Raw genomic sequence first — 13,436 nt, forward strand, 5'->3', positions numbered from 1 at the left:
GATTTAGACAATTTAATACTTGGTATATCTCTAATATTATTTTATATTTTTATTCAATGATTTTTTATAGATAAATATATAATTCTTCTTTAATTTAACATTTGACCACAGCATATTTCAGGTTTCCAGATTAAAATCTTATGAATACATAAATAATATTTACAGATAAATTATTTTTTAAATTAATGATTTCCATAAAATTTTTAACCTTTTAAATATGTAGAACAAATAGTATTCATAATTAATGAAAAAATCTGAATAAATAAAAAAATAATAAAATATAAATGTATGCCCAAATATGTAGAAGTAAAAAAAAAAAAATGTAATTGTTGAAAAAGCTATTAAAAAAAAATGAATTAATCAGATTAAAAATATGCATTAATAATGAAATTCATTCCCTAGATATGTACAAATTTCTTGTCTTAAGAATAGTAATTAAATATTTTCAGAGCTCCTAATCAACAAAAACTACATTATAATAAAACAGTTTATTGATTGTTATTCTAAAATACTTATAAATAAAAAATATAATACATAATTTTAAGTATGATTAGTAATAAATTAGTAAGCATAACAATTAAACACAAGTACAGATATTATACAACACCTTTAAAGTACAGAGGATTAAACAATAACATTTTTTTTTTTTAGTTATAGAAAGACAATCTTTATTTTAATGGAAGTATTTTTCTAGCATCATAACAATCCCAAATCCATTGTGGAGTAACAGAATTCTTAACCTGAAAAAATATATATTTTAAAAAATAATGAAATAAAATTTAAACATTAATTAATATCTTACTTGTAAATCATTTGCATCAGTTGAAACAATATAATGACATTTATCTTTTTCACTCAATTTTCTACATGAAAAAAAAAACAATAATAAATACAAATATGTAAAATTTAATTTGTTTTATGATGTATATATATTACCCCTCAAGTGCTATAATGTAGCGACTACATTTTTGTTTTAACAAAGGATTTAAACTGGAAGATAAATAAAATAAGCAATTATGAAATATATTATCTATTAATGGCAATGATACATTGCTTTCATCAGCTAATATATCTTTAGGAATATCTGAATCCGAATCAATGTCAGTATCTAAATCATATGGTGATATTGTTGTATTTTTCTGATTTACTGAATTATTTGTTTGTGATGTTGAGGGTATTGGCCTTTAATAACAAAAAAAAAATAAATAGGTTAAGTAATTTAAACTGTATAGTATTGTTAAAATGTTTAAATGCAGTACTTTACAGAAATGTTGTTCCATTCATCATCACTATCATCAGTTTGGACCGAATCAGAACATGCACATATTTCATCTTCACTCTCTGGTTTATTTTGCTCCAATTTATCCAAAGCATATCTAAAATATAAGTTAGTTTTAGTAATATTTTGATGGAATATATTTTATTTTTAACATTACCTTCTCCATGGAAATCGACATTTATTCGAATAGCATTTATCAATCCAATCACTTTTTACTATACGATAGGTACCTTGTCTTTTGCATTCATTATATTTCGGAGTATTTATAAAAGCACATCTATTTTTACATGTATAATGATTAAAAAAAGTAGTTTTAATTAATTGACTTTTAAAAATGAATTTAGTAATTTAATTTGTGTTACTTACATTAGATGTGTGCAAGACAAATCCCAATTACGTTTGTATCTGGCACCCATTTCCAAAGCTTTTGAACGAATGTTACTACGATATGGATTTTCATAACCGCTCATTACAAATACAACATTGTTCAATAATTCACTGAACGGTTTTGTTACTGGTAATGGATTTTTTATTAATTTAATTTTTTTTCTGGATGGTTGAAAGTTTAGAGATGATGGACTTAATTCTTTCTTTTTAGTAACTTAAAAAAAATAATACATAAATATACTACGTGCTTATTATAGTAGTTCTAAAACCGTAGAAAAAAGGCAATGTGAGTGACATAGAATATTGTACAAAAGTTTATTATAAAATAATATTTTATAAATGTAATCTTAAAATATATGCTTAACAATGTACAAATTACCTTTAATTGATGTTATAATCTCTACTTTGTTGATTAATTAAATAATATTTAAAAAGTAAACAATACAAAAATGAGTTCACAGATATTCAAAACTTTTGATGTCGAATGATATATAGTATACCAATTATACAATAGTATAGTATTTTGTAAACATTCAAAATGCAACAGAAGTATTTATTTAAAAAAAGTGAAATATCTTTCAATAAGTTGTACTTTATTGATTGAATAAAATGATGACATATTGACTGACTTGAGAAAAATACAGTCCTAACATGTAGTCACATTTATCTATGCTTGTTTAATAGATAAAAGAATACATTTTGATTTAAGTTACATATAATAATAAAAAAATAAAAATTTATAAGTTATAAAAAAATGTCTATGAAAATAATTATGTTTTTTTAAATGCAGGATGAATTTATTTTAAGTTGGTCTGTTTTCAAGATTATCTAAATGTATACATATTTAATTATAATAAATATAATATGTTTTAAGTTATAATACACAATCTAAATGCTTCTAAAGAAAAACAATCCAACAAATGTATTTTCTCAACTACAAAATGTAAACATTGTTACAACACATATCTATAACTTAACAATAATAAAATATAATATAGTTTTAATTTTTTTTTTAAACCATTAGAAATAAAATACACGGGAGTGCTTTTATTTAAATAAGTTACTTAAGAATACAAAATTTAACATTTTAAGTTTAAGTTTAATTTTACTTAAGGACAATATTACTTTACCTTTATTTTTAACAGCTTCCATTGTAATTGCGTCAGTTTTTTTAACATTTAAATCAATGTTTTTTAGTTTTACAGAATCTTTTGGAGATTTGGAGATCTTTTGATTCATTAAAGGTGTTTGAATATTAATATTTGTATTTTTCTGTTTTCCTGTTTCTAAGTTTTTTTTATGTATTGCAAGTAAACGATTAACTGGGGATTCTGGCATCCTTACAACATCTTTATTTTCATTACGCTTGGAAAATAATCGACCGACAGATGAAATATCATCAGACTCATCATCGTTTCTTAATGTAAATGATCCTAGCTGAATAGATTGTGACAGGATAGGTGATTTTTGTTCTATATCTTTTGAATGAAATGTTATAAACGATAAACCATATTTGCTCTGTTTAATGTATGGTTGCGTACATACAATTTTTACTCTATCCCATGATTCCTTAGATGCCAAAGATAGATGGTCGGTGTCAAAAAACCGGACTTTATTTACATTTAATCCATTTTTACATTCATGCAATGTCATCAAAGAAGAAGTTACCAATAGTACCTACAATGTAAAGTTTATAGAATAAATTTAAAGTTAGGTGAAATCAATCATGGTTATGCAACATTTACTTGAAATTCATCAGACATAGATTTTCCTACAAATATTTCTACAAAAGCAGAATTATCATTTCCAACGTCAATGGAACTAATGACCGATGGTTTCAAAAATTGAAGAATAACCGTAGCTTGTTTTTCACCTGGCTTACAACGCCATGTCTGATGTGAATCTGAGACGTTAAGTATGTTTTCCGCTTTGTGTGCCTATTTATTATAATTCATCAAGCTCATAAAATTATCAATAAACATATTAATTTAGTGAATAAATATTTACTTGATCTTCACTGCTTATGCTTATAATACGATCAATCGGAATCGGCCCCATGATATTTTTTATTGAAAAATAGCTACTAATTATAAAGTATAGTAATTAGTAGATAGATAAATACGTATTAAATATCGAACAGCATAGATAAAAATTAAAAAACTTAGAATTATTAAATACAAGTAAACACGCATTTCCCGCTTCTATAATCCTAAATTAACTGCTAGTATTATCCATGATAAAGTAAATTTTCTTTATCATAAAAATAATAATCTTATTGGTCTATATTTTCCGCGCAATATTTGAAATATAAAATATTATGTCATGTGTACGTTAACTAATTGGAAAGTCAGTAGCTCTAATTCAAAATAAAATGCAGATATTTTAGTGCAGTTTTTGTAATGTAATATATGAGGAGTATAAGACTAATATTTTTTACAGTGGTATAATAAAAAATCTAGTTTTAAACATAAACTTGAAAATTCTAATACCCTATATATTATAATTTTGTCACAAATATCATGGACTAGGGCTAATGAAATTGACTTGTGCGTAGTAGCTCATGGTGCATACATTAAATAATTGTATACAACTTTTTGTGTTATATATTTTATAGACTTTTATTATTTACGAAATACAAATGTGAATGTCGTGTAATTAATAATTATTATTTATCACGACATAGATAATTATCAATTATAGAAATCATTGATAAGAAACTATGTTGTCAAAATATTGTTTTAGCGCATGCGTGATAAGAAATGGAACGTTGGGAATGGTCCCGGCATAGATCCAATCATGCTTTGAGTATATTATAAATATCATGATAAATATTATAATGTTGTCTTATTCTGTGACTGATAATAACATATTTATACTATCATCAATTGACAATTATTTAAACCTTACGTTTTTAAATTAATTATTTCATTGCTTATATACTATTTAACTTGTTTGCCGTAATACTCTTTTACAAATTTACAATAAATACAACTTAACCCGGTATCTACAGGTAACAGTAGTCGATATTATATTAAATTTTCATTTTCACATATTTTTAATGTTGACAATATTTTTTGTTTAGATTTTTAGAACGTAATGGAAAAAGGACTGAGTATAACTACTGAATTTACAAGTGGACTTCAAATTCTATTTAATAATATAAAGAAACATAAAGTGCTGTTACCAGAAATGGAAAAGCCTTGGACACTGGGATTGCTCTTGTTCTGGATTAAAGACAACATATTGGTTGACAAAGATAAATGTGATTTGTTTATGAAGGGCAACACCGTAAGACCGGGCATCATTGTAGCCATTAATGACCAAGATTGGGAACTCTTGGGTGATTTAAAATATCAAATTAAGAATAACGACAATATAACATTTATATCTACATTACACGGTGGTTAATAATTAAAACATTATAAAGTATATTATTTATTGTTTATTTAATATAAATGAAACCTTCTTACATCAATACCTCTCGCACAATATTAGGTAGCTTTTATTTATCTATAATAATCTGGGAAAAACATTAAAATTATATAAATAAGAAAATCAATTATTTTGAAACCAAAAACTTAAAATGGCAGAACTACTTTTTTAACGTGGTTAGTTCTTTTTCAAACAAATCGGTGATTTCTGAATCCTTAAATTTGAATAGAATTGTTTGTGGTTTGGTACTTTTAGTAGGATCAAGAATACATGTTAACTGAACATTTTTTGCATTACGTTTAGTAAAATTAACAGATTCATTCAGTAACGTATTTGCCATAATAGTTCCCAAAGCATTGTCGTTCCTCATAATTAATTGTAGTTTTTTATCTACTGGTATTAAATACAATTGACCAATTCCGAGTTCTTCATATTTACCCTCTTTAAAACAAAATAATTTACTCTTAGATTCAAAAATTGCATTTTTCTCTTTAACGGGTGTAAACTTCACAGTTGGTGGTTGATCCTCATCTTCTTCTTTTGAGTTTAAAATTTCAGTCTTCAATTTTTCTGGAGAAAATGTTAAGGTAGGTGATTTTGATCCAAAACTAAAGAGTGGCTTGACATCATTTTGTTCTGAAGATTTAAATGAAAATGACGGTAAAGTACTTCCAAAATTAAATGGAGGCTTTGTGTTTAATGTTTTGCATACAGTAGGTTTATCTACAGAAGGTTGTTTTTTATCAATAAATTTAAATTCAGGAGACTTGTTAGTAAATTTAAATTCAGGAGACTTGTTAGTAAATTTAAATTCAGGAGACTTGCTAGTAGCAGAAATTGACAATGACCGATTGTTTACTTTGAAATCACCAAATTTAAATCCATTAGTGCTTTTTACTGTATTCTTTGGCTCTTCTGAAGAAAATATTTGAGATTTTGTTTCTACATTTTTTTCTTTTATTTGTTCTTTAGCTGTCTTTTCGAGTTTCAAAATATTTGTACTTGGTTCTTTGACATTAGCATCTTGGCTTTTATTACCAAAACTAGGCCAATTACCAAGTGGGCTAGTAAAACTAGTTTCACTTTTTTGAACATTGACAGAATTATTTTTGACTTCATCAGAATTCTTTGAACGTGTTATTTTACTTTCCATTACTGATATTTGAGGAGAAACTGAAACATTTATTAAAAACCTATATTAAAATGTAATCAATTGTTTAAATTATAGCTTAAAACTATGGGAAATGATCTCAACTTCTTAAAATAGTAGAAGTAATCCAAAACCAGGTGTGAATTACTAGTCAGTATATTTAAAACATCTACATCATAGGAATCTAATAGAATTTGATTTGTGTTAGTCGGTGAAAATTTAAGGAAAGAAAAAATACTAACAAGAGTTTACTTTAGGTTATTTCAATTTTATATTATTGAAACTGTTAAGAGCATAGAAAATAAACATATAAAACTAGATAGTTACAGTTACAGATAGCAACTACACCACTCAATACTACTAAAATCAGCAGCCTCATGTCAACAAGCCAATGATTACATTGTATGACATAAATATTTTACATTTGCGCATTGGCATCTATCAATCAAGATATTTTGTAAACACTGCACTTATATGGCTATACTTCTCACATTCTTTTATCTAGTTGTTTCATACATCTAGTTAAGAATTGATGGCAAACAAACTGGCAGTCTGTGATTATACTCCCCCATAGCTACCAATTAATCATCCTAAAAGCATGTTTTTTATAATTCTATACTCTATGATTTATAAAGTTAAGAAGACATCATGAAAGTGACAAGTTTTGTGATTAAGCAACATCTGTTTGTCAACTTGACCAGTGGCATAGTGGCATAGCAAGATTATTTGATTAAACAATTACCCATGTTATAATCTCGGATATAATCTACCATGTCCTTACCTTGGTTCTAAAATTAAATCTATTGACGCAATGGAAATAATAAACAAATTATTAGCTAAAAAATCTAGGAAATTGGATCTTATTTTATAAACTGTAGAATTCATGATAATTATATTTTTATGTAAAATTGAACTGTGTATAAAATCATGTTTAAAAAAAATAAAAGACCTGATAGAGGGGTGTGGGACAAACGAAGCCCTCGACTTTATGTTTATTTAATAAATTTATATATCCCCTCCCCCCGAACAAAATTATAACAATACCGCTGGACCTGACCAAATCATTAACCATGTAGTAAGCCATACGCCTTCACACATTAGTCAGTTACAGAGTTATAAAAGAGTACATAAAATTAAAGTTTTATGACTAGGACAAAGCTGCAATGGTTTGACACATAACAGCTATAATTCTTTCATTTGTTTTTTAATCACCCAAATAATTGTATCTAAGCAGAGTATCTCATTGTGGATGAGGTCACTGACCAACAGTTTGTTTGACTTCAAGTATAATATAAAAATAACATCTAAAATTTTAGTAATGGCATTAAAAATACTTGCCATATGAAATATGGTGTAATAAAATAATGCCAGAAATTTAGTCTCCAAAAAAATAACTCCATATGAGACTTTGCAAAATTAAAAATAAGATGAAGACAATGATTAAAATTTAATTATTATAATAGTTATTTTATGAATTAATAAAATTAAATATTCCTCTTGATTCTGAGGAGTTATTTAAATATTTGGAAGAAATTTACATGAGTGGAACTATGCATTGAATATATAAATAAAACACTCCAAGTTCACCATTCAGCATTTTCCAGCGATATTTCTTCCAGAACATCTAACCAGACAATACTTGATAATAATGAAAAAATATACAATTTAAGAAAACAATTATCAAAATTGTAATACAAAATTTATTATGACTTATAAAATTGGCTATTTTCAAATAATACATAGACTGACATTGAAATCTCATGAATATAAGTTGAAAGGTAGGTGTCATTTTTAATAAAGGGTTTTTTTTTTCGAGGACTAAATTTCTGGGTTAATTTATTGGGAGAATCATGAAATATGGAAGATAAAAAACGTACAAAAATTAATTTAATGTCAATGAAACTATATATCAGAGGTAACCAATATAAATATGTTTGTGATCCACATGAGTTAAATATAATGATACCAAAAACCAACATTTTTATACTAAAATAATTAAAATTCATAATAATAAGTAAATTTTGATTTTATAAATAAAACCCAAGCCTTAAGGTTGCCACCTCTTATATACATTATTATTAAAGATAAAGAGTATAAGTATATACCAATATTGTATGATTTTTATTTTTATCAGAACTAGATATAGAATTTTATACTACAAAGTACAAATCAATCTAATAATGAAAAAAATTCTTAACATCCCAATTAATACTTATGCTTCCATCTAAACTGTACATCAAAGTTAAATTATTTATTAAAATTGTTTTAATATATTCTACATTAAATATGTTTAATATATTAAATACATTGAAAAATGAATTTCACCAATACTCAGCAAAAATTGGTAACTAAGCATTTTTGATAAATCATAAAATATACTATTTATTTATATTGTTTTATAAATGATAAGTTATCATTGATAACTTAATTAAAATGTTTAACATAACTTTAGAATTCAAAATATAAATATTAAAATATGCAAACCTTTAGTAGAAGTCATTGATGAATCAGGAGTATTTGTTTTAAAATTAGAAAGATCAACAAATTTGCTCATTTGTTTTTCATAGTCTTTTAGTGAAGGTGTTAACACACAATATGGATTTTTTTCCACAGCATTTGTAATAAATTTAACAAATGCTTTGTTAAGTTTCATCACCTTAATATGATTAACAACTGGTGGAGTTGAGCTTTTGGAACTGTTGCTTTCAGAAAATGTTAAGCTACTGGACGTAGTCAATGAATTAATTGTTGATGCTGATGGATGATTTCCACTCTCACTGGGTGTGTTATTAGATTTTGACAAAAAGGAAAATGCTTGCTTAGAATTTAAATTATTAGACAAACTGTTGAAACCAGAAAATCCAGAAAATATTGGTTTTAGTTCACCAGATTCATCTCTTTGTAATGTTCTTTTAGCTCTTTTCAAAATTCGGTTTTTCAATACAGAATCGTCTGCTACCTGGAATGTTCCCGGGTCTACTTTTTCTTCTTCCTCGTCCCAATTGTCTTTAGTTAGTTCATTACCTGCTCTGCGCTTACTCATCTTGACAAATCTATAAAACAAAAATATCAGTTAAAATTATAACTCAATAATAAACCAAATAACAAAAAAAAATATTGAATTTTAACTTATAGTGACAATTATGATAAAGTTACTATTGCATTTGTACATGTAAAGTAACAAAGATTTTAAATTAAACTAAAATTCATTCAAAATTTCAAGAAGCTAACTTTATTATGATATAACGATCAACAACAAATAAATTAAAATATTACACAATAATGGTAAGTAGATTTTATATTGAACAAACCCTGTATTCAATTTTCAAACTTTTTGATTGAATGAAATATTTTTTATCAATATTTGTAGATAAATATTTTATAAATATTGGTTAAAAAATTCTGATTTTTCTTAATTTTATTTTTTGTTTTATCCATTTATTTTTTAAAATATTGTTTTTAATTTTGAGTTCTCCAAAGTATAAACTAGATCCAATTTTATATCCAAAACCATCATCAAAGTTGAAAATTAAAACATTTTTCAACTACTTTTCGTGTATACAGTCACAAAAAACAAGCACATATCATTGTAAAATCAATACATTTATTGCTCTACTCAGAATCTAAAACAAATGGTTATTCAGATACTTGACATTCTACTAATGAATGCCAAATTAAGTCAAATAGGTAGTTAGATATAAAATTATTGGATCAAATTATGAAAATAGAAAATCAGCAGGAAATATCAATGGTTAATTAATTTTCTTTAATATACCAACATATAACAAATTGTACAAATACTAGCACTTTATTGATATTAACAGTTAAATGCTTATGAGATTAGACAAATAATATTTAAACTAAAGATCAAGATGAATGTCCAATTAAGTTGAAACTTTCAGTTCTCACTTTGGAACTTATAGCAAGTTTGGTCTAAAAACATCAATTATACCTAAAATAAAAATAAATAAATAAGAATACCTAACTAACGTTAACGGTTTTTTATTCAATATAAATTATATTATTTACTTAATGAAGGGTTAATAAACAAGGGAAATGAAATAGCTTGATAAATTATGATTAACCTTCTATCTAGTATGATAATTATTAATTAAAAATAACATGGTTGAACATATAAAATAACAATATAGAATTAATAAATAGAAATTAAACTCATACAATTAATAAATTTACTAAAATGTATACATAACAATTGTTATTATTAATTAAAACTATTAAACATGTGTATAGATAAGATTGGTGCATTGGATATTCCTAGAAATATTTTGAACAAAGTATTTAAACACTTCAATATACACTAAGTACATAATATGTTGAGACATTTTTTAATAAAATTTATTTTTTTTATTAATGTTGTTTATTTGAAAATTTACAATCTATACAAGCGAGAGTACAATGAATAAATGAGTAGAATATATTATATAATATGACTAAAATGAGGTGAGGAAAATAAAAACATTGAGTAGAAATTTCACATTTTAAAATGTATTTAATAGACTGCTGAATCTCACCTCTTTATTGTAGAACTGAAGATTTTTCAATTCACTCAAATCTTATTCACTTAAAAAAAAAAAAAAAATTTTAGAATTGATGTAATACTTATACTTAATGTTTTAACACTGAATAATAACCGTTAATTTATGAATGTGAAAAATAAGACACAACTAATTAGTAGCCACTAATAAGTGGTAATTTAAATAACTAAAGATGTTATACAATGTACCTGAATACATGAACAATTATAGTCTCTCTAATCGGTAGTCTCTCGTCAGTAGTTCTACAAACTACTATAATTCTACAAGAAGTCTCCAGCCTCCAATCTCCAGTCGGCAATCATAACTTGTCACAAAATTAATAAAATAACGAATGCCTGATAAGAAAAACAACGGGCTCTCAATTCGGAATGGCGGATTATCGATTATTGGTTATGGCTGTCCATGTTATTTTAGATTATTGTAGTATCTACATCGTGTTATTATGGTTAATGTCTAGCCACAGGCCGTGGACCAGACCAGTGTGGCCCTATTAAAAAAATCTAAAGTACTTCCTAGTTACCATAGTTATCTAACCGTGATATATAATCATGGTTATTCTGTGAAAGCAGCTTGTTGCATTTTACATTGATGGCGGGAAAACATTAGAGATAAGAGATCGTAACCGAGAAACCAAAGAAAACGGGATGACCGATATGTATATATAGACTATGGAGCTTGAGTGCTTGAGACTTGAGACTCGAGAGTTATTAATTTATCATGATTCATAACTGATGACTGAGCAATAATCATTTTTCAAATACATAATTAAATTCTTTTATAGTTGAGGCAAGATTAGCTTAGTTACTCTGAGAAGAATGGATAATGATTACCTAATAAGATAGTTTTTGTTTAAAAATCCAATTTCGTCAAAATTATAGAACTTAAATATTTATAAAAAATTTAAAAATTGTTAATAATATGTATTTTCGATATTTTTTAGAACCATGTTAGAACAACTTATGTAGTAGGTACATTCCCAAGCTTTAGTAGGTAATAATAAATTGAAAATGTTATGACATTTTAACTATATCCTTACTCATTGGCCCTTTCCAAATTTGGAAACTTGGACAAAATGTCGTATTTCGGCTTTTGTCCAGAAAAACCTAGTAGTGACCAATCTCATGTGGGCCAAACACGTTCTACACTAATATTAAATATAAATAGTGATTTAGCGTACAATTTTATTACGATTATTAATGACTACACATCTACACGTATCTTGTTAATTTATCGTTATTATGTATAGGTAAAACAACCTCCATATGAAGTCATTTTTAGAAAATGTTAGCCTTGGATTAAAAATGTAATTTTTACTCAATGATATATCATATATAATATACAATATAAATGACGAAAATGTTTTACTACAATTTGTAAAAAATTAAAACAAAGATGAAATGAATGAACAAAAAAAAAAGGAACACGGGAAAAAGCTATATTGATTGATTATAGTAGTGCAAGCAAAAACAATGAAATCAATGAGTGAAAATCAATTTCCACCTCTAACAGTCGAAACGATTGAAAATGACAGTGCCTTGTATTGATAGACAAAAAGTTGATGCAAATAACTTGTTAGATGTTATATTATTACTATTGATTATAAATTTAATACTAGTATATATAGTATATTATAATATTTATAACCAATAGTATTACTGTCTACTGACGATGGATTCTATAAAATAGGAACAAAAAATGGAATTTTGACATATTTTCATCACTATATCACCTATATGTCAAAAACCAGATATTTCAGTGCAAGGAACTATTAAATTACTATATAGCAATGATGTATCTATCAAAATATATCCAAATATCGAAACAACATTGAAGACTGCGAGTTATTCGAAATTTATTAATCGGAGAACTAGGATTTATTTTTTATTCTTGTAAAACTAAATGCATTACGGGAAGATGTAAATGTAAACAACAAAATATTTTGTGTGGTTACAAATTTCCAAATGTCATGTTTCCAATATGTCTAGCAACAAATAAACAATATTATATTTTTACAATTAAATGCACTAAATTTTTTAATTCTTTAAACTAACATTATACAAGTACCTATATCATTAAATTTTTATTATTATTTAAGCATATTTACTATTTAGTTAGGTATATTATATTTATTTTATAATTATTTATATTTAATATTAGTGTAGCCGTGTAAGTATGGGGTTTTGCTCTTACGATAAAAAGCACAATAGTGTATATAATATAATACACAGTTTTGCCTAAATGAGGTTGGTCACAAGCACAACTAGGTTTGGCTGAGCAAAAGCCTAAAAATGACACTTTACCCAAGGGTTGCCCTCCGACTAAGGACATTTATCTTGATCCGTGGGCTTGCTCGATTTAGACAAAGATATATCTTATTCTTATTTAGTTGATTAGTACGTGCTTCTAGCGTGATCAGTAATCAAATACAGATCACAAATTCATAGATGTATAAAAAATAAAAATAAAAAATACTAGAAGTAGATATTATACAAATTGAATTATAATATTCTGTGATTCTGTCTTAATTGTAAACTAAGGTTGGTAAAATTGATATTAAATATTGTTACTAACTGATAAAAACTTGTTTTATTTTTATCAACCGTTATCTCTTATATTATTAATTTAATAATTT

The 13,436-nt window shown here is 25.6% G+C and overlaps 3 protein-coding genes across 4 annotated transcripts; 1 reads left to right on the plus strand and 2 right to left on the minus strand.

The window, feature by feature from the left end:
* Positions 1-646: 646 nt before the first annotated feature.
* LOC113548204 (DNA repair protein XRCC1) lies at positions 647-3,871 on the minus strand. The gene is made up of 9 exons (XM_026948958.1): positions 3,674-3,871; positions 3,412-3,603; positions 2,797-3,343; positions 1,646-1,880; positions 1,437-1,556; positions 1,260-1,376; positions 937-1,182; positions 803-863; positions 647-740 (listed from the first exon to the last, which is right to left on the minus strand). Exons 1-9 carry the CDS (start codon positions 3,722-3,724, stop codon positions 669-671), a joined length of 1,641 nt encoding a protein of 546 aa, XP_026804759.1. The 5' UTR covers positions 3,725-3,871; the 3' UTR covers positions 647-668.
* Positions 3,872-4,515: 644 nt separating this feature from the next.
* On the plus strand, positions 4,516-5,100 carry LOC113548952 (ubiquitin-related modifier 1). Its single transcript, XM_026950064.1, has 2 exons — positions 4,516-4,676; positions 4,749-5,100. The coding sequence occupies exon 2, from the start codon at positions 4,763-4,765 to the stop codon at positions 5,072-5,074; it is 312 nt and encodes a 103-aa protein (XP_026805865.1). The 5' UTR covers positions 4,516-4,676; positions 4,749-4,762; the 3' UTR covers positions 5,075-5,100.
* Positions 5,091-11,231, minus strand: LOC113548950 (nuclear pore complex protein Nup50). Of its 2 annotated transcripts, XM_026950062.1 has the most exons (4): positions 10,993-11,231; positions 10,781-10,829; positions 8,733-9,301; positions 5,091-6,271 (listed from the first exon to the last, which is right to left on the minus strand). In XM_026950062.1, exons 3-4 carry the CDS (start codon positions 9,289-9,291, stop codon positions 5,259-5,261), a joined length of 1,572 nt encoding a protein of 523 aa, XP_026805863.1. In that variant the 5' UTR covers positions 9,292-9,301; positions 10,781-10,829; positions 10,993-11,231; the 3' UTR covers positions 5,091-5,258. The 2 variants fall into 2 exon arrangements, with proteins under 2 accessions (XP_026805863.1, XP_026805864.1); XM_026950063.1 differs by lacking the exon at positions 10,781-10,829.
* Positions 11,232-13,436: the final 2,205 nt, after the last annotated feature.

This window comes from Rhopalosiphum maidis, chromosome 1 (assembly GCF_003676215.2).
Source record: "Rhopalosiphum maidis isolate BTI-1 chromosome 1, ASM367621v3, whole genome shotgun sequence".
In the NCBI taxonomy this organism is placed as follows: domain Eukaryota; kingdom Metazoa; phylum Arthropoda; class Insecta; order Hemiptera; family Aphididae; genus Rhopalosiphum; species Rhopalosiphum maidis.